Source organism: Dermacentor silvarum, chromosome 1, assembly GCF_013339745.2.
Source record: "Dermacentor silvarum isolate Dsil-2018 chromosome 1, BIME_Dsil_1.4, whole genome shotgun sequence".
NCBI classification, from domain to species: domain Eukaryota; kingdom Metazoa; phylum Arthropoda; class Arachnida; order Ixodida; family Ixodidae; genus Dermacentor; species Dermacentor silvarum.
The window spans coordinates 180,007,693-180,034,619 of NC_051154.1; the positions used below are offsets into that span (position 1 = coordinate 180,007,693).

Consider the following 26,927-nt stretch of genomic DNA (forward strand, 5'->3'; position numbering starts at 1 on the left):
GCGTTTGTAACCCCAGACGGTTTATATGAGTTTAACGTGATGCCATTCGGCCTTTGCAATGCGCCTGCCACCTTCGAACGTCTCATGGACAACATTCTTAGAGGCCTCAAATGGCACAAGTGTCTGTGCTACCTGGACGACGTCGTAGTCTTTTCGAAGGACTTCGCCTCCCATTTGAACCGCCTCGCAAGCGTCCTGACTTGCCTTTCAGACGCTGGATTGCAGCTTAATTTGAAGAAGTGTCACTTTGCCGCCCGCCGACTTACCATCTTAGGCTATGTTGTCAGCAAGGACGGTGTCCTTCCCGACCCTGCAAAGCTTCGCGCCGTCACCGAGTTCCCCAGGCCGTCTACGCTGAAAGAACTCCGTAGCTTTATCGGCCTGTGTTCGTACTTTCGCCGCGTGCGTAATTTCGCGTCCATAATCGCCCCCTTAGCGCAGCTGCTTGCCGACAGCGAAGGCATCTCGGCATGGTCTACAGCTTGCGAAGACGCGTTCGCCACATTACGCCATCTTTTGATATCCGCACCTATCTTACGCCACTTTGACCCGGACGCTATAGTGGAGTCGGCCTCGGCGCTATGCTAGCCCAGCGTAAGTCTGGCTTCGAAGAGTACGTCGTCTCTTACGCCAGCCGCACTCTCACCAAAGCGGAAACGAACTATTCAGTCACCGAAAAAGAATGCCTTGCAATCGTTTGGGCAATCACCAAATTTCGACCTTACGCATATGGCTATCCATTTGACGTCGTGACTGATCACCACGCCCTGTGCGGGTTGTCGTCGTTAAAAGACCCCTCTGGTCGCCTAGCTCGTTGGGCACTTCGTCTACAGGACTATGACATCCGTGTTATCTACCGGTCCGGCCGTAAGCATTCGGATGCCGACGCTCTTTCGCGCTCGCCACTGCCCGATGAGTATGGTGCTGCGTCTGTCTCCAGCTACGATTCTTCGTCTCTTACATACACCGACATGCCAGCTGAGCAACGCCGCAATCCTTGGATAGCCTATCTTCTGGAGTATTTATCTCGGCCGTCACCACACACCACCGACCGCTCGCTTCGGCGCACTGCTCATCACTTTGCCATCCGCGATGGGCTTGTATACCGCCGCAACTGCCTCTCGGACGGCCGTAAATGGTTGCTAGTGATTCCTCGCCATTTACGTTCCGACATCTGTGCCTCTTTTCATGCGGATCCGCAATGCGTCCATGCCGGTGTACTAAAGACGTATGCACGCCTCCGGCTTCGATACTACTGGCGCGGAATGTACCGCTTCGTTCGGCAGTACGTCCACTCGTGCTCCAAGTGCCAACGCCGCATGAACCCACCTAACACGATTATAGGGCCGCTCCAACGATTGCCTTGTCCCTACCGGCCTTTCGACCGTATCGGCATCGATTTGTACGGCCCTCTACCGTACACCCAGATGGCAACCGCTGGGTTATCGTCGCCGTGGATCATCTCGCGCTACGCCGAAACTTCAGCGCTTCCGGCGGCCACAGCACGTGAAGTCGGCTTGTTCATCCTTCGCAACCTTGTTCTTCGACACGGTGCGCATCGCGAGCTACTAAGTGACCGTGGTCGTTCATTCCTTTCCGAAGCTGTAGAAGCCCTCCTCCGGGAATGCAACATTGCCCTTAGAACTACAAGCGCATATCATCCGCAAACCAATGGTATGACTGAACGCTTTAATCGTACTCTCGGCGACATGCTCGCCATGTACGTTTCCGCTAACCACACTAACTGGGACCACATCCTCCCCTTTGTTACGTATGCTTACAATAGCGCCACTCGGTCTACCACAGGGTTCTCTCCCTTCTTTCCTCTTTATGGTCGCGAACCTACCTCGTATATGGACACGATTCTTTTGTATCGCCCCGACGCTTCAGAATCTACTCCTCTATGCGAAGCCGCCACTTATGCCGAAGAATGTTGTCAGATTGCCCGCTCACTTACCGCGCAAGATCAGGCCAGCCAGAAACATAGTCGCGACGCAGGCTTGTGTTTTCCATCATATTCACCTGGAACGCTGGCATGGCTCCGCGTTCCCTCCTCTACTCTGTGGGGGTCTTCCCCGCCCGTAGCGCGTATAATCGCAGCTACGTAGGGTTCGGGCGGATAAGGCAACAAGCGAGTCAACTTAACAACGTTTATTGCTGTGGGCAATAAAGCACACTTGCAGAGGGAAGTCCGCTCTGTATAATAAGTAATAAAATAGGCTTGCCTCGTCGCGTGTGGTAGTCACGCAAACGAGGTCACTCACGGGTTGCAGCGGGTATATCCGTATGGGCAGGTAGGTGAAGCGAGGTCAGAGAGCCCCGGGGGTCTCTCGGTCGCGCTCTTTTATACCTTTTTTTACCTTTTCGCGAGGGGAATGTCCTCCTCGCCCGCCGGATACTTTCCCTCTTCCCGCGCGGGCACGCGCGTCGCGAGAGGCGAGCGAGAACCGGGAGAGGGCAAAGTGCATCTCTCCCGTGTCCGCCCGGCTCCCGCCGAGTGCGCTACGTGCACAAGCGACGGCGAGCGCCCGCGGGAGAAGGTGGCAGCGTGTGCTCCCCACATCCTCCCCCCCCCCCCCCCTTAAGAAGGCCCCCGTACTACAATGTACACTGTACCCGTACGTTCAGGCTGGCACCTATAGGGACGCCCGTTTGCATGAGTACCCGCCGAGGTTGGCGACCGAGGAAGCGTTGGGCTGGTGTCGATGTAGCCCTCAGCTGGCGGATACTTGATGCCGACTCGGAGGCGGCTGGTCAGCTGCACTGCTCGGGCTTTTGCGAGGCGGGCTTGCGAGACGGGATCGTTAATTGTCGGGGCTCGAAGGTAGCTCTCAGTGCCGCGCCCCAGGTGTCGGCTGCGCTGGAGGGGGTGGTCGCCTGCCGGCCACCGGCTAGCCGTTCGTGAGGCTGCAAGGCCGGCGTGGCGCCGTCAGTGCTGCAAGGGCGTCAGTTGTTCCAGCGCGTACTGCAGGCAATTCCCACGGCCGTATCTCGTCTTGCTCTGCTCCTGGAAATTATTATTAGCAAACTGCACGGAGCGGCACTGTGATGAGCAGCATAGTTGGCCGTAACCGGGAACGTCCGTTACGAAGGGAATTGTTCGCAAGCATCACCACCAACTCGAGTCGCAGCACAAGATAATCACCGCACTGGCCCTCGCAGCAGTCTTTGGTCAAACCGCACCCCGCACACCCACGCGTCGAACGTTCACGCCACATTCCCGTCGTGGCCTCGACGACTCGTCCGATCCATACTCGGCGCTCCGTGGTCACTAGACGTTCGCTTCCCCGGCAGGAACTACCAAGGTGCCAGCCAGGCGCGGCTGTATGCTCACGCGGTATGCAACGCCACCCGGACTTACGAATGTTCCTCGCAGTCGTCGGGTTACGCAACTAGCAGTCAGATTACTTTCGCCTGCTACGCAAATTGTAGCGCGGCTGCGGGCTGGCCGTTCGGTTCTGACTGCTCTCTCTCACCGATCGCGGTTGAGGGAGAGCCTGATCGTCATCCCACTGCTCATCACGCAGCACGTAGCCTTTCAGGTCGCATACGTGTACCGGTCCGCCGATCGGCTTTCCTTTCTTGTTCTCGAGCCGGTAAACAAGCGAGGAAACCTTCTCTCTCACTTGATACGGCCCGGTCCACTTCGGCGCCAGCGAGGCAGCGAACTGTTTGCTAGCATCGCTGAGAACGTGCTGGCGTCGAAGCACCAGATCGCCCACTTCGTAGTGGACGTTCCGATGCGAGCGGTCGTACTGCGCCTTCTGTTGTGCCCTTGCAGTGCGAAGATTACAGCGTGCTTTATGTAAAGCTTCCGTCATCTTGGCACGTAGATGCGTCGCGTATTCAGCTCGTGCTGACGGCGCGACCGGCATTCCGCTGCGATCCGCGAGAACCCTATCCATCGGATTCGGCAGTTCTCTCCCCAGGTTGAGAGAAGAAGGCGCATACTCAATCGAGCGGTTCACTGTCGATCGCAATGCAAACCCGATCTCTGGAAGGTAGGTATCCCAGTTCTTATGTCCTTCAGAGAACGCGACAAGCATGTGCTTGATGCTGCGATTGACTCGTTCAGTTGGGTTCGACTGAGCATGGTAGGTTGTCGTTTTCTTGTGCTTAATGCCAAGTGCGTCGCATGAGTCAACGTTCCTTTGCCGTGAAGTAGGACGCATTGTCCGTTATCAACTGCTCGGGAAAACCAAACCTGGTGAAAACCTCCATCAACTTATCCATGATCACCCGTGCCGTCAGTTTTCGTAGGGGGAAAAGTTCTACCCATTTACTGAAGTGATCCGTGACCACCAGCAAGAATTTGTTCCCGCTCGGTGTTGTGGGATACGGTCCCATGACGTCACACGCCGCGATTTGCCAGGGAGTCTGGCTGTCCATAGGCTGCATGAAGCCGGGCGGTCGTCCGCCTCGGGCTTCACGCTTCGGCACACATGACACGAGCGGGCGTAGCGAATCACGTCCCGTTTCATGCCAAGCCAGGTAGCGAAGCAACACAACTGAACGTAAGTCTTGGGGCCGCTCGCGTGCCCAGAAATGCACGAGTCATGAAAGTAGCGTAGCAGTGCTCCTCTCAACGCGCGCGGTATCACCACCTTAAACGCCTCACTTGTGTCGTTCTCGTTGGGAATATACCTCAGCAGGACGCCGTCGGAATTCAGCAGATAGGAAACCAGCGCGCTCACAGCATTACCAGCTGATCCTGAGCGCTCCGCACCGACAGCAATACCAGCTGCCTCCAAGTGCGCAGCGGCCGCGCCGCCCGGCTCCCGGAGCCCGTCGAGCACTTTTCGACAAAACGGATCCTTCTGCTGAGCCTCGAACAGCTCCTTTCTGCTGAAGACAACTCCTGCGGAATCGACAACATCTACGTGGTTCACGCTCTCGCCCAGGATCGACGGTTGTTCCGCGTCCCTTACTCGGGCTACGGCCAGGGTTTCTCCCTCGCCTCGGATTGGCGCTCGCGAAAGTGCGTCAGCTGCGGCATTGCTTTTTCCTTTGCGGTAGCGCACGGTGAAGTCGTAACGCTGCAGCAGCAGTGCCCAACGCGCTAGGCGGCCACTCGGCTCGCTCAAGCGCCTCAACCAAGTGAGAGCTAAGTGAGAGCCATGTGGTCAGTCTCAATCGTAAATGCCACTCCGTCGACATAATAATAGCCAAACTTTCGCAGAGCGAAAACTATCGCGAGACACTCCTTCTCTGTCACCAAATAGTTCCTACCCGCCGGCGTCAACGAACGGCTCGCGAACGCAACCGGTCGGAGAATGCCTCCGTGCTCCTGAAGCAAAATTGCACCTAGAACCAGGTCGCTTGCGTCTATTTGAATCACAAACTCCCCATTCAAGTCGGGCAGCTGCAACTCTGCCGTGTCAACGAGCACCTTTGTGAGGCCACGCAGTGCCGCCTCCTGCTCTTGACCACAAGTCCAACGCTCGTCTTTCCTCAAGAGCTTCGTTAAAGGCGCTTGCACTGCCGCGCAGTCTGGAATGAATTGGCGATAAACGTTCACCAATCCCAGAAAGCGTCTCAGTTCGCCGATATCTTTCGGCGACGGGTAGCTCAGTATAGCCTCGAGCTTATCATCACTCGGCAGAATGCGGCCGTTGTCCAGCGTGAATCCCAACAGCATTATTCTGTTCGCAGCTATCTGAGCTTTACTCGGGTTCAGCGTGATACCCGCGGACCTCAGCCTGTCTAGGACGTCTCTCAAGTGGCGCAAGTGCTCGTCGAATGTTTTCGAATAAACCACTATGTCGTCGAGATATGCGAGAGCATGTTGCTACTTCGCCTCTCCTAGAACTCGGTCCATCAACCTCTGATAAGTAGCGGGAGCTCCTACTAAGCCAAAAGACATTCTTTGAACTGAAAGAGCCCCCTGTGACAAGTGAAAGCCGTGTTCTCTTTGTCACGCTCGTCCATTTCGACCTAAAATATCCACGACTAGCATCGAGCGTCGTAAAGTAATTCACCCCGCCTAGGTTAGATACCAAAGAGGAAATGGTGCGTAGAAGGTACGCATCCTTCTTCGTAACCTCATTCAGCCTGCGGTAGTCTACACAAATGCGATAAGTATCGTCCTCTTCGGGACTAGAACTACCGAGAAGCCCCATGGGCTGTTCGACCTTTCCACAACGCCTGTGTCGATGAGTTCGTCTAAGGCGCTGTCAAGTGCTTTCCGTGTAGTCAAGCTTATCGGCCGAGGATTACATTTCCACGGCGCAGCGTCACCCGTGTCTATCCTGTGCCTGACTAGCGTAGTGCGGCCCGGACGGTCCGTGAAAATCGCGTCGTATTCGTACAACAACGATGACAGTCGTGCCCTTTCTCTCTCCGGCAGGCTGTTGACCTCTGACAAAAGTGGGTGCGCTGCCCCTTGCAACACCGCGGCACAATGTTGTGCCACCGTCTCTCCGTTGCTTTCATCGCCTTTACCGATTGCTGTTTGCTCGCTCGGCTGTGGCTCGGTGTGGCCCGCTCGCGCCGCGCCCGGAGACAGGCGTGTCTCCGTAGGCACGGGCGCTTTTGCGAAACGCTTCAAAGCACCCGTTCCGTTCTCTCGGTAACCTCCGCTGGCGATGTCTATCAAAATACCCGACTTGGCGAGAAAGTCTCGACCTAAAATAACAGGCACTGACAGACCGGGAAGATGTACGAGGCGTTGTCGCCTGACGCGTCTCTCCCAACGGATAACTAGCCTAGCTGCACCGCTCGATTGTGCTGTGCCGGAAGCAAGGCGGAAAGTGGTGCCACTATCTCTTAAGCGGATATTGTTCTCGCGGAGTTGATGTAACACTTCATCACCAAATAAAGAAGCGCTTGCCCCAGTATCCAATAATGCGGCAAACTTCTTTCGGGCTATCGTTAGCTTGATGGACGGCGCCTGCGAGTCCGCGACATCTCCTACGCGACAAGCCAAAGGCGCAAGTAAATCGAAATCACCGGTTGTGTTCGAGATCGCCGCCCGGGACCAAAGGTGGATCACCGGCGGCCTCGCCCGTTTCCCGAACCACGTGCTCGACCTCGGCCCGGCGTGCTTGCGCAGTCACGGACGATGTGCCCCAGTCCGCCGCACTGGTAGCAACGGCCACTGAAGCCTCGGTGGCGTGGGCGCCCGTCGCTCCAATCCGGCGGGCCGTAGCTTCCACGCTCGGCGGTCGGCATGTGCCGCTCCTCCGTTCTCGCATTAGTCGCAAGTTCCTGCCGCGGCGCACTGCGTGCCGCGTTATGCTGTGCTGTTTTCAGCGCGTAGGTGTACGGGTCCAAGGCGCGGTCTGATAATTCCCAACCACGCTGGACCTGCTCGTCGGCGAACGGTGCCGACGCGTCGACCCAGGGGGAATGTGAAGCGATCCCGCCGCCGTTCCACGCGCAGCGAGGCTCGAGTGACAGCACGGCGTGTGCGGACGGTATGACGGTATGACGGTGGACGGTATGACGGTGCGGTATGCGGCGTGTGCGGACGGTACGCGAGGATGTCCCCTTGGATGCGCTTTGCTTCGGCGGCGAGCTCGTCTAGGTCTTTGAACCTACATCCCCTGAAGTGGGCCGCGAAAGTCGGGTGCGCTTGCCGTGTGACGCGCTCTACTTTCTCGGCGTCGGTGGCGAGAGGGCTCGCGAGACGATAAGTTCGTCCATCGCTCGAACATACTCCAGCAGGGACTCGTCCGGATGCTGGGTACGCAACTCCAACTCTCTCCTCAAACGCCACTCGTAGTTGGCCGGAAGAAATTCCTCGCGCAAGTTCGCGCGGAACTCTTCTACCGTGCGGGCCCTGTGTCCGGCCAGTCGGAACCAACGAGCCGCCTGCTCAATCTCACAGTGAAGCAGAGACCACGCGCGCGAGAAGTTCGGCGTCTGAAAGCCCTGTTGCTTGCTGATAATACTGCAGACGGTCGAGGTACTCGTTTGCACTAGTGCGACCGTGGTACCCACTAAGGATAGGCATGTCTTCCTTAATTCATGGTCGCTCGCTCTGCGGCGGGGCCTGCATTTTGTTCTGCAGGGCGCCCGCTAAGCTCTGCATGACTTGCAGCGCATTCTGCAGCATTATTTCGTTCGACGGAATACTACCGCCCGAAGGTTCGGACGCCTCCGCAGCTTGCGTCGAACTATTTAGAGGCATATGTGCCTCTGTGTCCGCGGGACAAAGCGGCGAGGCGCTCGGCGTGTTACGCCTACTGTCAGGCCTAAACCCTGCCAACGTGGCATTTCCGCGATCCTGACTGTTCCGCGTGGAACACCCAAAATCAAAGCTACCGGCTCCCGCTGAGTGCGCTACGTGCGGAAGCGACGGCGAGCGCCCGCGGGAGCAGGTGGCAGCGTGTGCTCCCCACAACTCTCGGCCTTCCAACAAAGTTAAGCTCAAAGTACGCCGGCCCTTACCGGTTTCTCCGACAGACATCTCCGGTCAACTACGTCATTGAGCCTATTCACCCATCTACGGACCAACAGCGTCGCGGACGCGAAACTGGTCACATCGACCGACTGAAGCCGCACTACGACCCACCAGTGCTACCTGTTCCATAGGTCGCCAGGATGGCTCCTTTTTCGCCGGGGAGTGATTGTAGTGAGAAATACGGGCGCCAGCAGAAGACGAAGAATAAGGCGTTTGTTGTTGGTGCTCGCGCTCGCTCCGTTTGGCCGTTGCCTGTTTCGGCGCATTCATATAAACACCGAGCGTATCTGCCATTAAACGTGTACTATTACCATGTATTAAACTTGTATTATTTGTTTTTACGTCACCTCGTCTTCCCTGCCGGACCCTCTCCGATGGTTAACCTGGTTCGAGCTCTAAGCAGACGCTGTTGAAGGTTCCCCAAACCCCGGCCCGTAACACCCGGTGCGACGGCCAGGTTTCAATGCGAGTTTCTCAACTGAAACTTCGGAGCCAGTTGCAGTGCGTGTGACCGGTTGTGGTACAGTGTACTAGAATACCTGTAGTTGTGGTTCAAGCGCAACGCGGTACTCGTCAGTGCAATTCACTCAGAGGAACACCAAAGAAACACACGACAAGCTTCGCTTACCCACACTTCCTCGACAGGGGAGGGGCTACTAAGTTTTTGCACTAGTCAGTACAGGCGTACGTGGTACCTAATTATACCGAAATAAATATTCCTGCAGTAACTACATGCTTCTGCGTTTGACTATTAGATATTCGATTCGATACTATTAACGTGATAGCGTTAAGGGCCCCGTGTCGCAGAAAATCCAGCATCGGCGTGGATGTCGGCGTCCGTGGCGGAGAAAATCATCCGCAACCACCCCGACCGCGCAGGCCCTCCGCGTGGCGCAAGGTGTTAGCGAAAAAGAAAATCATCCCGAACCACCCCGACCGCGCAGCCCCTTTACGTGGTGCAAGGTTTTGGTGAAAAAAAATTGAATTTCTCACAGTGACATCCGTCAGAAAAATGATAAGTGCGGCTTAACCACAATCTATATACAGACATGGTGGCGTCGGACTGTAATTTGAATGTATGAGAAAACGTAATTCTGTTACGAGGAAACTCAAACAGAAACCCCTTTTCCAGCATTTCTACCATACCAACACCGGCGCGCTCGGGTAGTTTACTTGCGAAAATGCTATCCAGATGGCGCTCGCATCCTCGGCAGATCAAATTGGTACTTCGCCTGCCTAATGCGTTTAGGACACGCGCGCGCGTCGGGGCAATAGCAAACAATTAATAAAATAATAAAAAAGTTGCTAGGGCCTTCACATTTAAATATAAGACGACTTAATAGCCCCCGAAAAAACGTCTTCCCAGTAATGTATTTCTGTTTAAAAGTGAAACCGACTTCAAAGGGATCGGTGTAAGCTTGGTCTTTGTAAGCTGGCTTTCCCGCGTTCTGTGCTGCAGTGAAGCCCACTCAAAGAAAAATGCGATGCGAACGGGGCCCGGTAACGCTATCGCGTTCCACTCTTAAAGGCGAAACTTAAGCGTCCTCCAATTTTTTTGTATTCCATTCGTATTCGCGTTCTTTGTGTCAAACGTTTCTTATTGCTCCAGGAAGCATGATACATGCTCGAAGATTCATATATTCTCGGTAAATCATATAATATCGCATTACTTATGTGAACGATCTTCGTTTTCTGGGCGCCGAGTTGGACAGTGACGTCACTATCTAGGACGCTTGGCGACTTGGGCCCACAAAGCTGTGACGCACGCACTGCGGCATCGTCTGCTCTCACACACACCCTCTGGCGGCTTAGAGTGACGTTGGTGTCAATCGCGCTAGCAATGGGTCTCGATCGCGAAAACGAGCATTTAGGCACTCTTTTGAAGCGAATTAAAATATATTTGAAACGTTTGCTGTGTCCAATACCTCATGTTGAGTGTCCTTACACACCGACGAAGCCTACAGCAGGCTTTTTATAGGCTCAGAATTTGGTGTATCAACTTCTTTAAACTTTCCATTATCCTGTACTTCGTTGCCAATTTTCTTGACCTGTTCCTCCATTCCGTGTCCACGCTCTTACGGTACAAATATTTATGTACTTTGGGTGCCCATTTCTTTCATCCTTGTTCCTGAGTCTTTCTTCAAAACTAATTTTTAATTTTGCCCTGCGCTTCTATGACTTCAAAAGAGGCCCAACCGATGTCACCCTGCACTTTGTGCCTTTACCGTGGGATCCCAATGCCAATCGGCCCACGCACCGACCTTTGGTTAACTTCCAACCCCAACAAGATATCAGATTTTAAGCACAGAATTGCATTTGCAAGCGTTAGCCACGGCACCATTACTCCTTTCCAAATTCCTCGCACCACCTCGTATTTATTGTAGCCCTAAAGTGATCTATGCTTCAATATTGCTGTAATCCGCTTCCAGATTAGATTATCTTAGATTATCTTTGCGGACGTTTGAGTAGGTGTTTCCTTCGTTTATGTATACCACCAGGTATTTATATTGCTTGACTATGGGTATATGACATGCTGTTCAATTGATACCACGTCATTACTCGCCTTTTCAGTAAAGATAATAATTTCCGATGGCTCTGTGCTAAAATTAAGGCTTAGATCGATTCACTGCCACACGTATTCGCAAGTCTCTGTAAATTCCTTGCATTGTCCCCTAGTAGCACTATGTCGTCCCCATCTTACCAGGGATCCCCTGTTGCACCCTCTGCCCCCCATTACGAATGCAAGATAAATTAAAACCTAACTCACTGTTTTCCAGTGAGTGTCCACACCCGAAAGTGGGTGTTGAAAAGTCCGTATTATAAGACTGAGACCGACCAAGCTGTCGAGCGCTTTTTATTCCAAAAAGGAAACGCTCCAGCTCATGCGCGAAATAGAAGAACAGGGAAGATGATGGCTATGTACAAATGAAAACGACGAAGTACGTTAATAGTGCTTGCACTAACTTCCCCCCGTCATGGAAGTGGCCAGCCTGGCCAAAGATTAGAGATTATCTAAACGGGGAGTGAAGGGCTTCATTCGCGAGACGTGAACAATTTCGGCATTCCGGCGGCGCCGGTCAGTGATGGAGTGTACTGGGCGCATGAGATAGTTCACTGCAGATGTTTGCTGCACAACGGTGTATGGGCCAATGTAGCATTGAAGGAACTTCTCACAGAGGCCTGGAGTTCGGACTGGAGTCCAAAGCAGGACTTGGTCTCCAGGGTGAAAATGGAGGTCACGGCGTTTGTTGTCGCAGCGACGTTTGCGCTCACCTTGGGTAGCTTCCATGCTTTGCCGGGCGATTTGACGGCATCTGCAACTCGGGCAGCAAAATCTTCTGGAAGGGACGCGTTAGGCGAAGAAGGTCGAATATGGTGGAAGGAGATCGTGCATATACAAGGAAGAAAGAGCTGTAACCGGTAGTCCATTGAATAGCAGTATTATATGCGAATGTCACAAAATGAAGAATTTTATCCCAGTCAGTGTGGTCAGGACAGATGTACATGGAAATCGTGTCAGGCAGCGTACGGTGGAAGCGCTTAGTAAGGCCATTGGTTTGCGGATGATAGGTAGAAGTAGATTTGTGCACGGTATCAGTGGCCTGAAGAACTTCCTCGAGAACTTGGGAAATAAACGCCTTGCCACGGTCACTCAGAAGAATGCGAGGAGCCCCGTGGCACAAGACGATGGAGCGGAAGAAAAAGTCAGCAATCTCAGCTGCGGTACGGGATCGCAGAGGGGCAGTCTCGGCATATCTTGTTAAATGGTCAACCGAAGTGAAAATCCAACAGTGACCGGAGGGTGTCAAAGGCAAGGGACCATATAAATCAATGCCAACAAATTCAAAAAGTGCGTCCGGGAAAGGGAGAGGTTGTAGTACAATGGCCAGGAGGGGATGTCGAGCGTTTTCGGTGCTGACATGACGCACAGGAGACAATGTATTTGGCCACCGTTGTGGATAGGCCAGACCAGAAGCAGCGGGTCTTGATGTGGTCGTAAATCTTGTGGAAGCCTAAGTGGCCAGCCGATGCGTCGTCGTGAACTGCCTCTAATACTCGCAGGCGAAGGCAGCGAGGTAGAACTGGGACCCACCGGTGACCTGTTGGGTGGTAAACTTAGCAGTGTAGCACGCCACCTTGAAGGCAGAATTGTCGAAGTTGGCGTTGCAAGCGGCTGTTGGGTGGTTCGGCGAACCCACTAAGGCGATCCATGAGAGTTCGACAGTAGGAGTCGGCCCGCTGAAGCAAGACGAAATCAGAGCGTAATGAAAGCCTAACTTGGTCCAGGGGTATTATCAAGAGCTGGTGTGAGGCAGGCGTAGCATCGGAACGACGTGGTGGGGAAGACAACGGCGCGTTACCGGGAGAGAGCGAGAGTGGGCAGTGAGACAATGCGTCTGCATCATGATGACTTTTTCCAGACTTGTATGTTATTGTAAAGTCATATTCCTGCAAGCGGAGTATCCAGCGTCCTAAGCGTCCTGACATACTTTTCATTGATGACAGCCAACACAGAGCATGATGGTCGGTGACGATGGTGAAGTGGCGGCCGTAAAGGTATGGGCGAAATTTCTGAATCGACCAAACGATAGCCAGGCACTCCTGCTCTGTAATGGTGTAGTTCCGCTCAGCTGGGGAAAGTGTTCGGCTGGCATAAGCTACGACTTGCTCTTTAAAGGCTGCATTACGTTGCAGAAGTACTGCGCCAATACCTTGTGCGCTTGCGTCAGTATGGAGCATGGTGGGGGCTCGATCATCAAAGTGGCGAAGCACTGGTCCGGAAATAAGATGTTGCTTAAGAGCTTGAAAATCCGACTCGCATTCGTTAGTCCATGTGAAAGAGGCACCGGTAACCAGTAGCTTGTGTAGAGGAGCTGCTATTGCAGCAAAGTTGCGTATAAATTGACGAAAATATGACGCCAAGCCCAGGAAACTACGTAGACCTTTCTGCTGCTGGGGGCAAGGAAAGTGGAGAACAGCATTAATCTTTTCGGGGTCTGGCTGGACGCCATCTTTTGAGACGACGTGGCCCAATACTTTTATTGTTTTGCTTACAAATTTGCATTTTTTTATTTTGCAAGGCACTTGAGAACTTCGTCTAATCGATGAAGATGTTGGCTGAAGTTAGACGAAAAGATGACAATATCGTCCAGATAACAGAGGCAGGTCTTCCATTTTAGTCCACGAAGTACGTTATCTATCATGCGCTCAAATGTGGTGGGAGCGTTACAAAGGCCAAAAGGCATCATGTTAAATTCATAAAGTCCATCTGGTGTAGCAAATGCGGCCTTTTCTTTGTCAGTCTCGTTCATCGGAATTTGCCAATATCCTGATTGAAGATCAAGGCTGGAGAAATACTCCGCCCCTTGTAGTGTGTCCAAAGCGTCGTCAATTCGAGGTATTGGATATACGTCCTTGCGTGTGATCTTATTGAGCGCTCGATAATCGACGCAAAAGCGAATGGAGCCATCTTTTTTCTTTACCAGAACCATGGGAGAAGCCCAGGAGCTAGATGAAGGTCGTATTATCTTCCGCGCCAGCATGTCAGCAACCTGTTGTTCAATGATCTTCCGTTCGGACGGCGATACACGATAGGGGCGTGGAACCATCCGTTTCGATGCGGTGTGTAGCCACAGAAGTTTGGCTCAACACAGGGGAACAGCTATCGAAACAGGCTTTGTGCTTCGCCAAGACCGCCAGTAAGGCTTCGGACTGCGCGGCGGTTAGGTCAGTACCAAGAACGGCTGGGGGCAGGAAAGAATCATCTAAACCTGAGGTTGGTGCTGGCTATGAAGAAGGGCAAAGCGTGACTATAGAGATAGGTTGAGTGTCGGCGAGGGTTGCCACAGTCATCCCTTTGGGCAGCATCACAGGATCTGGGGTTGTGTTGCAAGCAGACAGAAGGGCGCAGCCACGTGAAAACCGGACGAGACAGGCGGCAATGCGGATTCCGCGAGAAATACAGCGGGAAGAAGGGGCGAGTAGAGTGTCTCCTTCGGCGATCTGGCTGGATGTTACGGCTACAACGTCTTCGTGATCAGGACGCAGGACAGTCTACAGCGATGGCCAAGTTCACGCATGAAGGTGAAGAGTTCATAACAGGTGCAAGCGCTGTATCCGCGATATGGACAACTTCCTCTATACATGAAATGACGGCTGAAGCAGAATGTAGGAAGTGCAAACCCAGTATAAGTTCATGGATACACGTTGGAAGGACGATAAACTCAATGTGGTGGCGAATGCCGTCGGTGAGAACACGAGCAGTACACTGTCCGTCGGGGTGAATGAATGCATTATTAGCACCACACAAAATAGGTCCAAGATAAGGCGTTTTTACTTTCCGGAGCCGTGAACCTAGATCACTACGAAGAACAGAAACGGTGGCACCGGTATCGATGAGAGCTGACGCGAGAACACCTTCAACAGTTGCATAAAGCATGTTGGCCGGGCGAACAGGAGGAATTTTTTAAGACCGATAGGAAGCAGTTTCCCTTGCAAAAACTGCAACAGTTAGTTTTCCAAGTGCTGGTCGGCAAAATGGGAAGTGGGGCGAAACGGCAATGTAGAGCGCCGGTAAGGCGAAGGAGAACGACGTCTGGCCGAACGGGAGCTATGAGGCAGATTGGGAGCAGCTGGAGGAGATGGAAAACGCTGCTGAGGGAACGAATACGATGCGGGATAGTAGGCGTCTGGTCGGCGAGTGCAGTCTCTCTCGTGCTCAGCATAGCCTCGTCTTTCATCCTGCTGGCGACAGCGGCAGAAGCGAGATATATGGCCGCGTATACCACAGTAAAAACAAACCGGACGAGGTGGACGTCACTGAGGGTAGGATGGCGCAGCAAATGCTCTGGTTCCCATCGAAGCCAAATAGTCATAGGTAATGTCAGTAGGCACGGAGGTCACGGTAGAGGTGGGTAGCGAAGCAACATACACGTAGGTAGGTGTGGGGCGCATTACCGAAGCAAGATGCGTCGTGGGTGTAGTCATGGCTGTAAACTCTTGCTTTACGACCTCGCGCAAGTCGAAGGTGGGGGTTGGGGCACAGGCAGCAGGTGAACGCCTCAGGTCTTGTATTTGAAGCTCTTCGCGGATAATGGTGCGGATGAGAGCATGTAGATCTGAATAATGGGGAACCTGAGGATCGCTGCTGTCATGTTGAAGACGAAGAGATTGCAGCTCGTCTAGGCGCTGACACGTGGAAGTGATGTCTTAGACAGAAGCTGGATTTTGCACGATTAAGGCGTTGAATGCTACAGACCCAATGCCTTTTAATATGTGTCGAACGCGTTCGGCTTCCGTCATGCTAGGGTTCGCACGGCGACACAGAGCCAAGACATCCTCTATGTATGAGGTGTAAGACTCTTGTGGAAGTTGAAGGCGCATGCCCAGCTTCTATTTGGCGACTTCTGCACGGCCAGACGAGGAAGCGAAGATTTGAAGCTGCTTGGTGGTAAACGTGGACCAATCCACGATGTCGGATTCATGGTAGAAATACCACGTCTTTGCAACACCGGTCAAGTATAATGCGACGTGCCTCAATTTCTGGGTGTCGTTCCACTTATTGCAAGAACTCATGCGGTCGTAGTTGTCGATCGAATCGTCGACGTCATCGCGGAGTCCCGCAAAGACAGGGGGATCGCGTTGAGTGCTCATCACAGTCTAAGAGGGCACCGCAGGTGGAGTCGTCTGTGTGGTAGGGTTAGAGGCGCCGGAAGAGCCAGGGTTGGAAGTGTCCATAGTTGTAGGGGTAGCCAGGCGCAGGCGGCGACCAGAATATAGCTCTAGGGAGGACGGGAACGCGAGAAGACGTCGGGATCTTGACGTACCTCACCCCTTTATAAGACCGAGACCAACCAAGCTGTCAAGCGCTTTTTATTCCAAAAAGGAAACGCCCCAGCTCATGCGCGATGAAGTAGAAGAACAGGGAAGATGATGATGCCTATGTACAAATGAAAACAACGAAGTACGTTAATAGTGCTTACAGTATATTAAATTACTAACGGCACGTTGAGGCTTAATTGTTACTATTTCTTCTAGAGTTTAGATGCCTATGACCTTCATTTAACGCAAGAAATTAATAGTCGAAAATATCTTGTCAGTACCCCTTTAAGGCCCATGTTGTAAGGGTAGTATTGCCCCAGGGCACCGCGAGAGGCTGATGCAATTTAGTTATTTTAAAAGCACCATCCGTTCGTTGTTGCGATATTCGTTAACAAAAATTCGCCCTTTATCATTTCAATTCCGAAAGAGCGCCGAAAGTGCTGCCCACAGTATTCTCGACGCTGTCGTTACACAGAGCACCTCACTGCGATGGTCTACTGATGAACCCAATCTGTTGTCGCACGTCACAGTCACCGACAGATGAGCTTCCTGCGAAAAGAGGCACGCACAGGCGATACTCGTTCACACAAAGCTACACAAAGCGGAAAGCACCACGTGGACAATAGTACTGCCAGCCCTCTTTGTGCACCGTTTCCGAATCGGAGTGGGATGAATGTTTGTCGACGGAGATCCTAAGTACGGCGCTTTTAAAATCACGTAAATTGTTTTTGTCTCCCCGCGGCGCCCTCCTGCAACACTGGCCTTGCAACATGGCCTTAGCCATTAACAGTAATTAAAAGGTTACCAAAATTTACTACATTAGTAAACAATCTGCGACGGCTACTCGCCCATCTAGTGTCCGCTGCCCTGAATTAGGGCGAAGACCAAAGAAAGCATCATCACACGTCAGCTCATTTCTTTAAAAAAATATGTTTCCGTTAAGAACAATCTTCCGGTATAATTTCGAAAATGCCGCATCAGCCAGAACTAAAGTCACTGTACTTTAGCCGAAACCGAATCTCGGCCCCCTCTGTAGAGGCCGACGCTCAACCAGGCTCAACAATTCTATGGCGCCACCATAAAATACCTATACGCTGGTATGGACAGCGTCTTGCTGGTAGCACGAGAAACGATGCACAGCGACCATGTAGGAAGCGACAACAACGTCGGATGTCTACACCAATAAACTTCGTACATATTTCACACGTTTTTGACACTGTCGCCCCTTCTCATTTAGACAACGAGCGACACGCGGTGCGCCGGCCTTACCCGAGCATTCTGAATCTTGTGAAAGCCATCAAAGACATCGTTCAATTGTGGTGCGAACGAAAACCAGAAGCGCAAGCAATTTTCATGCCAGTGATGCTACGCTCGAGTCAGCGAGTCCTTTCTGACTGCTGGTGAGTGGCGTATCCACATGCAGGGAGCTGCAAGATTTGGCTGCTAATGCAGAAGCATCGCTTATGGCAGAGAACGCGGCTGTCATAGAAATACAGTATAGACCACTTATAACGTAACCAGTTATAGTGCAGGACCGGTTATATAATACGGTCTTTTCAGGCTCCCGTTAATTTTCCCATAGCACTCTATGTATACGCGTATCGCTTTTAGTGCAGTTGCGGGACACGCAATACCGGTTACAGTGCGGCTGCCTGGAAGTTCGGCAGTCAACCTAAACGGCAAATGCTCCCATCAAGCCACAAATACCTTATTTACTCGAACCTAACGCGCACTTTTTTTCCGATAAAACAGGTCCAAAAATTGCATGCGCATTAGAATCGAGTACGACCCTAAATCTACGTTACCATATAGCCGTCGGCATTTCAAAATGGCCGCCTCGCACGCGCGTCAAGCCTAGCTACTGTAGCGTCCTCCATGTGCTGCACTACACGTGCTCAGGCAATAGTCTACCGTCTGTCTTCACGTTTTCTGCGTCTGCTCTATCAGCATGAAGTGCCGAGTTCATCATGATGCCGAATTTAAAAGGAAAGTGATCATGTGTGCGGAGACGCACGGAAATCGGGCCGCATCACGGGCATTCGGAGAATCCGAAACTTGCATTTGGGACTGGCGCAAACAGGAGAGGATTTTCGCCAGCAAAGCAATGCGGAACAGTTTCAGTGGACCGAAGCAGGATGTAATCTGCGACGATCCACTATGATACGATTGCCTTGGCCCTATCTAGAAAGCAATCTGCGACGGGGAAAGTCCGCCGCACGCCGTGTTTTCGCTGCTTATAGGTCGCATTGAAGCGAGAGGCATGAAAGCACGAAGGTCAATTCACTCGCCGCGCTTCGTCACTCGAGCGTTTTGACAGTTCATTTCCGCGGTCAACGAGCGAGATGTGTTCATGTTTGCTTGTGTGCGCGTGACACCGTGCTTGTTAATTTATTTAGTAAGCGAATACGGAACCTAGAGCACAGTGACAGCGACGGCAGAAATGCGCCTGGAGTGTCCATTATCGCAATAAAATAGTTGTTTTGGTTATAGTGTGGTAGCGCTTATAGTGCGGATATTCGCGACTCCGCCGACTTACGTTATACAGTTAAACCTGCTTATAACGAACCTCCATATAACAAATTCCTGGATATAACAAAGTTTTTCTATTCCCCGCCGTTACTCCATAAAAGCGCATGTATTTGAGACCTCTACGTAACAAAGTGGCAGCAGGAGACCCCCTTGAAATAACAAATTTTCCCCGCCGACAACCTAGACCTTCTCCGTCGCGATGGAATGCGAAGCGAGCACACGTGTGCGTGCGTGCAAGCGTGTGCGAGGCGGGCCTGCATCCCTCGACCCGGCGATTTTGCCGCCGCGGGCGTGACCTTTACCCCTCCCTTCATTAAAACCTGATCCTGCCGCTTGCTGCAGTCCGGCCTAGCCCACCAAGCCGGCGCTCCCCTTTTCCAGTTGATGTTGCCGATGCGCTGGCAGACGCTGTGACAAATCACACTCGATGAGCACGGACACGCGCTGTCAAACGCTGGCGGCGTATGGAAGCGCCGCTGCAGAAGCGAGCGAAGTGACCTTCGTGCTGCTGTCTATCGCTTCAACGCAAACTGAACGCCGAGAACACACAGCACGCACTAAGGTACGAGCCGCCGACGCACCTACACTGCCTAGACTCTGCCCCAATCAGATCGCTTTCAAGATACGGCACGCGCGACCGCGCGCCGCCACGCAGTATGCAGTTGATGCAAGAGCGCCGCCCGCTATCCCTCCCCCCTCGCCGGTGCCTCGAGCGCAACAGAAGAAGGCGGTGCTTTCTCCCTGCGCGAGATTTAGACGCGGTCGTCGGCTCCCCTCGCACGTTTTCACTCGCACATACAGCATACGGCGCGCGGAGACTGCGTTATTGCCCTTATACTTTATACGGAACATCTATCAGCCAAAACCAATTTTAGGGCCACAACGCGTCATAGACACCATCTTTAGATAGCAAATACGGATCTCAAGGGCTATTCTTTTGCTGGCGGAAACCGAAAATACGTCATAGTTGTCGCCCCCGGTACTTTGGGCGGCCAATGCCACCGTCAAGCCCCCAAGCCAAGCGACATGAAGAGTCAAAATGGCCGCTCGGGCCGGTGCGGGGCGGCAGTTCGCAACGTGTGATGCGGGAACGGTCCCACAGTTGCGATGCAACAGCGGGGTAACCAATGCATTGGGTTCTCTGGGAGCTGTGCCGGGACCGGCCGAAAACAACGTAACAGCCAGGAAAACGCAGCACCCGGGAACGTAACAGCGTGGTTCTACTATAACACTATACGACGCTACAACGCCATCGTGACGCTCGCTCTTCGTTTCCAATGCCTCGCACTCGAAGTAAATACAGTAAGCGTTTCTTTTTCGAATTTTCGTGCCGAACCTGCATATACGAAATCCTCTTTATAACGAAGTTTTTCGAGAATTTGTCAATTTCGTTATATCCAGGTTTAACTGTAAGTGGTCTACACTGTATTGCTCCACGTCACCCGTTGTGCAGTGGTGGCATTCATCGCTTCATTAGCTCGAGCACACGGCGATCACTTGCCGCCTGGCGCTCTACGATACTGCCATTTCACCTTGGTCCGTACTGCGCTCAGGCGCGCCTAAAAGCTTCCTTTTCCAATTTTTCAATGGATTCACCGAGACCACTCGGCAGCTCCTCCGTAAGAAGTGTGAACAAAAAGAACATGCGCATATACTGCTGTTTTAGGTATTTTGACAACCGTGAAGGGGATGTCGGCATCAAATTGTGCCGCTTCCCTTCAAGACTGTGGGGAGAAACCCGGCGGCTGAAGGTGGATCGTCGCGGTTCGGCCCGTCAAGAGTCGCTCTTGCGAATTTCTGATGAACTAAGACGCAAACGCAAACTTTAAAGAAGGACAAAAAGAAAAAAAAAACACAAGGCAGCATCCGTGAAAACGCACAATAAAGCGACAACTGCATAAACACGCGTGATCTGATTCCCGCTCTTGTAAATTGGTTTGGATAATTGTTGAGCTATTCTCGCTCCGAAACAAATGCGCAGTCGTTGTTATGTGTCAAATCTAGCTTCGTAAGCACTCCGCGTTGGGCCTTTGTATGCACTGTAGTTCTTGTTGTGCATTAATAAGTTAACGTGCAGCTCCTTTCTGCGCCTGGATCAAGACGCGACTGCTGAAAACGGGCTCATTCATGCCGATGTTCTCTCGCGTTTAGAACAGAACTAAGGCTGGAGTGCACCGCAGCACACATCGAGTATTCGCAAATTAGCACTTCTCTCGCGCACGCTAGCACACATTTATTCAGTCTTGGTGTTGAGTGTCAGCTGATTGCTCTCTGTTATGTTTCAGCAGTGATGACCTCTCACACTGGAGCGCGAATGACAACACCAGACTATGTTCGAGGTACTTTGTCAACGGAGAAAAAAGCTCCATAATCATTCAAGTGACCTTCCAACTCGCCAAAACCTCGACAAATGTGATGAACAAGGCACACTGGAAGTATACTGAAGCTACAAATGATAGTTGAAAAACGTTTACGGCCGTATTTGCCCACTTAAGCGGAATAAATTATTTATTTGTTAACTTACAAGATGTGTAATAGGTTTCATTTTTAAAAGGTCGTAAAAGCTACCTCCGGACTTAATTTACTCAAACATTGTCTGAATACATCAGAGTGTAGCAGGTTTAGCCATCCTGGCGGTTTTTCGGCATTGGCGCCATTGGTGCAGCGATCACATGCAGAGTACAGACACTCCGGGCACACTGCCTACTAATAGTATACTGTTAAGCAAGACAAGAAAAAGGTTAATCAAGATGAAGCAAATACGCTCAATCATTGTTATTACAAGTAGAAGACCGCCTCTGCAACTGGGAAGGCAACGTTGAAGTCACTTCAAGACAATCTCAGCATGTTGCACTATAGCAAACTTTTAGTCTTAACTACACCATGTACTAAAGTTATACAGTTAAGCCTGCTTATAACGAACCTTGGAATTCCTGGATATAACCTTGGAATAACGAATTCCTGGATATAACAAAGTTTTTCTATTCCCCGCCATTACTCCATAGAAGCACATGTATTTGAGACCTCTACATAACGAAGTGGCAGCCAGAGACCCCCTCGAAATAACGAATTTTCCCCACCGACAACCTAAAGATTCCGCCTCAAATTTTGTAATTTTTGCGCGAGCAGCAACCGGAAGCACCTTCTCTGCCGCAACGCAATGCGAAGCGGCGGCGTCGCTTTTGGCGCGCTCGAATTCACGGCAACTACGAGGCGAGAGCGAGCGCACGTGTGCGTGCGTGCGAGCATGCACGAGGCGGGCCTGCATCGCTCGACCTGGCGATCTTGCCGCCGCGGGCGTGACCTTTCCCCCTCCCTTCATTCAAACCTCATCCCGCCGCTTGCTGCAGCTGGCCTAGCCCGCCAAGCCGGCACTCTCCTTTTCCAGTTGATGTTGCCAAAGAAAAAAAAATGTTTTTTTTTTTAACGCGCTGGCAGCGACACCTTTGGTTACTGCGCAAGTCTCTGCGTTTCACTTCACTAACCTGACACTAGGTGACACTATATGATGCTACGACGCCATCGTGTCGCTTGCTCTTCGTTACGGACGCCTCGCGCTTGTGCGAAATGACACGCGTCCACGCATCCAGTACCTGGTGTAACATTCCAAGGATGAGTGCTTCGACGAAGAAGCGCAAGGAAAACGGGTGCGCGTTACAATCGAGGGTGCGTTAGAATCGAGTAAATACGGTAAACGTTTCTTTTTCAAATTTTCGTGCCAAACCTGCATATAACGAAATGCTCTTTATAATAAAGTTTTTCGGGAATTTATCAATTTCGTTATATCCAGGTTTAACTGTAGTGTACTAAAATATGGGGTAGTGTGTTCAGGGAGGACTCACAGCTGCCGTACTTGATCTCAAAAGCCACAAGATGGCGCCACTAGATCATGGGCTGATCATGCACCACTTCCGATGTGCTACGGCTTTGCATACATTGCGCTTAACAATCTGCTTAAGAATCCGCGGCAGCCACATTTTGATGGGCCGAGATGCAAAAAATACTCGTGTACTTTGATTTAGGTGTACGTTAAGAACCTCAGGTAGTCAATATATAATCCCCCACTAAGGGGCGAGTCAATCATATTATGGTTTGTTCTGGCAACAAAACTCCACAATTTAATGAAAAATTTTCTAACCTCATACTATTTAGTAAATGCCGCATAAAACCATCAAGTTTCATGACCAGCTGGTGCTGTGAAACCTTTCACTAAAGAACATGCCAACACATAAGTCCAGAAGAAGCCGTATTCAGCCTAGTAGATTTTATTAGTATAACTATATACAACCTTTTGATTCTCCTTGTGAAACTCATTTGGAAGCAGAGCAGCAACGCAAATGTAAAAACTTCACTCAGCTGGAGATTGATCCTCACCGATCCGCTGACTTGACAGGGTTCTAGAACAAAAAGAAATGCAGGCGATGCCGATATACATGACAACAGAAATTCAACAGCACCCTAAAGAAATGTTGAAATGCAGATAGTATCCCCCTTCAAGGGTGCATGACCTACCAATCACAGTTATATGATTGGCCGAATGTTTACAGAAGCACTGCTCAAGAGCCGTCTTTACTTGACTGCTCCTGTGCACTGCTCAGTAACTATTTATGCCTTGCAGCAAATCCTCCCAAATAAAAAAGCAAAAAAGAAACTTGTCATTTGGTGCCTCTGCAAGTGGTATCCACCAAGTGGCATTCTTGATTATGACATGGTAAAATTTGAAAATCCCCGACACAGTCGACGTCCAATTTCCCGGACGCCCGAAATTCCGGACGTGCCTGATTTCCCGGACTCATCTGTGGCACCGTCAAGTTCCCCATAGAGTCAATGTATTAAAAAGTCCGAAATTCCGGACGCTTATAGCCTTCGCCATCCGATTTCCCGGACTTTTTACTGTTAACCGCCGACCGAAAGTCACCACCGACGCCGCCAATTTGGCTGTTTTCATATCCTCGAACCCACCATGCACCGCGCCGCGGCTGCCGTAACCTCGAAACCGCACGTGTCAATCCGTTGCCAGCCGTAGCTTAGCCAAGCCAAACCTCTGTGTTCGCGTGTTGTTTTGGCAGCTCTGCCAGCTCTGCGGTCGTGTCTGCGGTTGATCGTTTGCTGCTGCGCGCTATCTTCAGTGATCACGTTTCCCGACCTTCAGCATCCACCGAGTTCCTAGCTGTTTCGTGCTGCGCTTTTCGTCGAGCGGATTCGCCGTTTACAGCGATGGCACCGACTGCTCCTTCGTCTTCGTCCGCGCCTTCGAACGAACTGCCAACCGCGAACTGCCCTCCGTGGACGAACTGCCATCCGCGGACGTTGCCTTCGACGATCTGCGCGCTGCCGGCGTGTCGATTCCAGCCGGGATAACCTTTGAGGGCTTCGCCGACGCTGACAAAGACCTCGAGCTATGTGCGGAGTTGACCGATGACGAAATCATTCGTCAAGTTACGGAGGATTCCGACGACTCCGACACCGAGAACGAAGAGCCAGCTCCTACACAGCCAACGAGCTCGGAGTTGACGCGAGCTACTGATGACACTGTCATCGGTGTACAGCGGCAACATGACGTTGACTGAAATTGAGGCAGACATGATCGCGGGCAAGCGGACCGTGCAAAAGAAAATAAGCGACTTCTTTGCGCCCAAGTGCTGACCTATGAGGTAGCGCCGGCCACGTCGTATTTTTTTTTTTTTTAACGGCTCTTTTCAGAGCCACCTAAACGATGCATTGGCTGAATAGCAATGAGAATCTTGTACTCCGGCCGTGACCCTCTCCGTCAGCGAAAAATACCTACCAAAAAGGTGCGTTTTCACGTGCATTCGTTTTTCCGGACTGCCCGATTTTCCGGACGTTTTCGCGGTCCCTTGAGGGTCCGGGAAATCGGACGTCGACTGTATATGCTTTAGGTATGCTGGAGGTTATGGCGTGTCCATTGAGGAACCATAGCATACTGCATCGCCAATCTTGGAGGCAATGAAAACTAGCTCATACTCTTCTGCAAGCTCCCCTTGATGGTGCTTTGTAATCCCAAGTCGTTAATGGAACTATTTAGGCACACTATGAGTCATAAATCTCAGAGACCATACTCTTCTGCATGCACCAACTTGACGGTGCTTGTAAATCAGAAGCATGGCACATTTTGTTCATTTAACAGAACTTTTCAGGTTTAATGTCAATAGTGAAACAAAGGATATTGCTTTGGTGATGCTACATTCAATATGACCTGTTAAAACCATTTTGTGAACTAGGACAGTAAGAGAACGAGAGAACCTACAATCTCGTATAATACTAGATTGCTTGCTGTGTCGTGTAGTTTTCAAAGCCCCCACTTTTTTTTTTTTTTTTTTGTGCTATGCCACATCAGTGATAACACTACAGCAGGCATGATGACCCATAGATGCCAGCCAATGGGCGATCATTTGTGATCATGAATCACTCGCACGCACAAGCTTGCGCACGCATGCACATCCTTCACGGTATTCCAGGAAACAGGGAAACGGTGGTTGAGTGATTGTCAACAAGCCATGCACTTCCTATCAATACACCTTTGTCACTCTCAGGCACCTTTGTCAGACACCAACCTCAGATGAAAGAAGAAAAAGAACGAAAGAAGCAATAGACAGGGCACTACTACTATCAGCACCCCCCCCCCCCTCTGGGAGAAACTGATAAGTTGAGAGGGAAAGAAAACATTTTACTCTATCTCCATTATTATTATGTCCCTCTGAAAGATGTTTTCGGGAATATATGCCATATTTACTCTATTCTAACATGCACTTATTTTCCGGAAAGATTTTAAAGAAATTATGTGCACGTTGATTCAAGTACAAAACTAAAACTACAATAGTGACAAGCTATCATCATTGGCATCAAAGATTTCTGTAATCTAATTCACATGTCGAGTGCAGCTGTGGGAGCTGTAGTAGTTTGCTACACGCTACCATGGCCTGCAAGGTTTTTAAGAAACACGGTATATCTCAAATGCCATAGACAGCAACGAATATGAGATGCTCTGGAGCTGTTGATAGTCATAAGGAAGCTTCCTACAGTGACGATGAGTGGTGCCCAGTCCACTGTAGCTTAGATGCACTAAGTTTTTTTTTTCCAAGTGAGAACAAATCACCACTAATTTCTCTCTTACTATGAAAAACTGTACAGTGAAAAAGATAAGGGCATTGAAATTTATAATTTTTTGAAGTATGAAGATCTGGCTGCATGTTACAATTGAGGGCGTGTTAGGATTGAGTAAATATAGTATGGTATTTCTTGAAAGGCATCAGACCATTCCAGTGTGTTGCTCAGGTTTCAAGAGAAAGCATTTCAAGTTTCGAGAAAGGGTGCTTTGGGAGCCTTTAAAAGGGGCATACTGATTGAACTGGTTTATTAGTCAGTTCCCATTTCCACAGATGGAATTTCTAGAAGTTATTTTTCCACACTAGAAAGGAAACAGACAAAGCAAATAAGAGTTATTTCTATGGTATGCTCTTTGTTCAATAGTATTGCAAGTATGAGCCAACTTGCTTATCTTTACACTTATGCATATTTTGTCTACCTTCGTTGTCAGGTGAAATTCTTGTAAATAAATTTAGTCCAGTCAGCCATATGACTCAGACCTTTCCACTGGCTATTAATGTCTTCATTATGTTGAAAACAACAGCTATGCAAAATGCACAAAAGTCTGAATGATAGTTTTGCGAAAAGTTCCAATAGATTGCTTTTTTAGCAAACAAAATGTGCTTACCTGGCTAGGTGCAAAGACCGAGTGATGCTGCTCACAAAAGACGATTGGGTCAATGACCAGTGGCACAGGTGTTGCCGTCTGAGGTACGGCTGTGGGGAGTACAGGCGGCGGTGACAGTGATGGCGGATGCAAAATCACTGAGTGGGGTGGGGGCACCGGAGCCACAGGGGCTGCGACAGGACCAGCTGGGATGTCTGGAAATGCCATGCTGCTGGCTAAGCTTGCTTGGCTTGACCCCAAAGTCATGCTGCTGCTCTCGCTTCCTACGCTGGCACAGGAGGGTCTTCGCTCTACAATGCTTGGCTCTTCTACTGCAATAAAAGGAGGCGCTCAACACCTTTTCGTGGCACAGCTAGGCCAGCAAAACACAAACACAAATTATGCTTTGGTATGTGCTGCATAAAAACAGTTCTTTGGATCTACTTCAATGCAGCAGGT

The 26,927-nt window shown here is 51.0% G+C and overlaps 1 protein-coding gene across 1 annotated transcript in view; it reads right to left on the reverse strand.

The window, feature by feature from the left end:
- Positions 1-22,987: 22,987 nt before the first annotated feature.
- LOC119436473 (Golgi-specific brefeldin A-resistance guanine nucleotide exchange factor 1-like) overlaps positions 22,988-26,927 on the reverse strand; it is a 97,042-nt gene continuing 93,102 nt past the window's right edge. The window contains 2 exon segments of the mRNA XM_037703324.2: positions 22,988-23,151; positions 26,490-26,800. Of these exon segments, the coding sequence (XP_037559252.1) occupies positions 23,125-23,151; positions 26,490-26,800 (338 nt within the window). The 3' untranslated portion in view covers positions 22,988-23,124.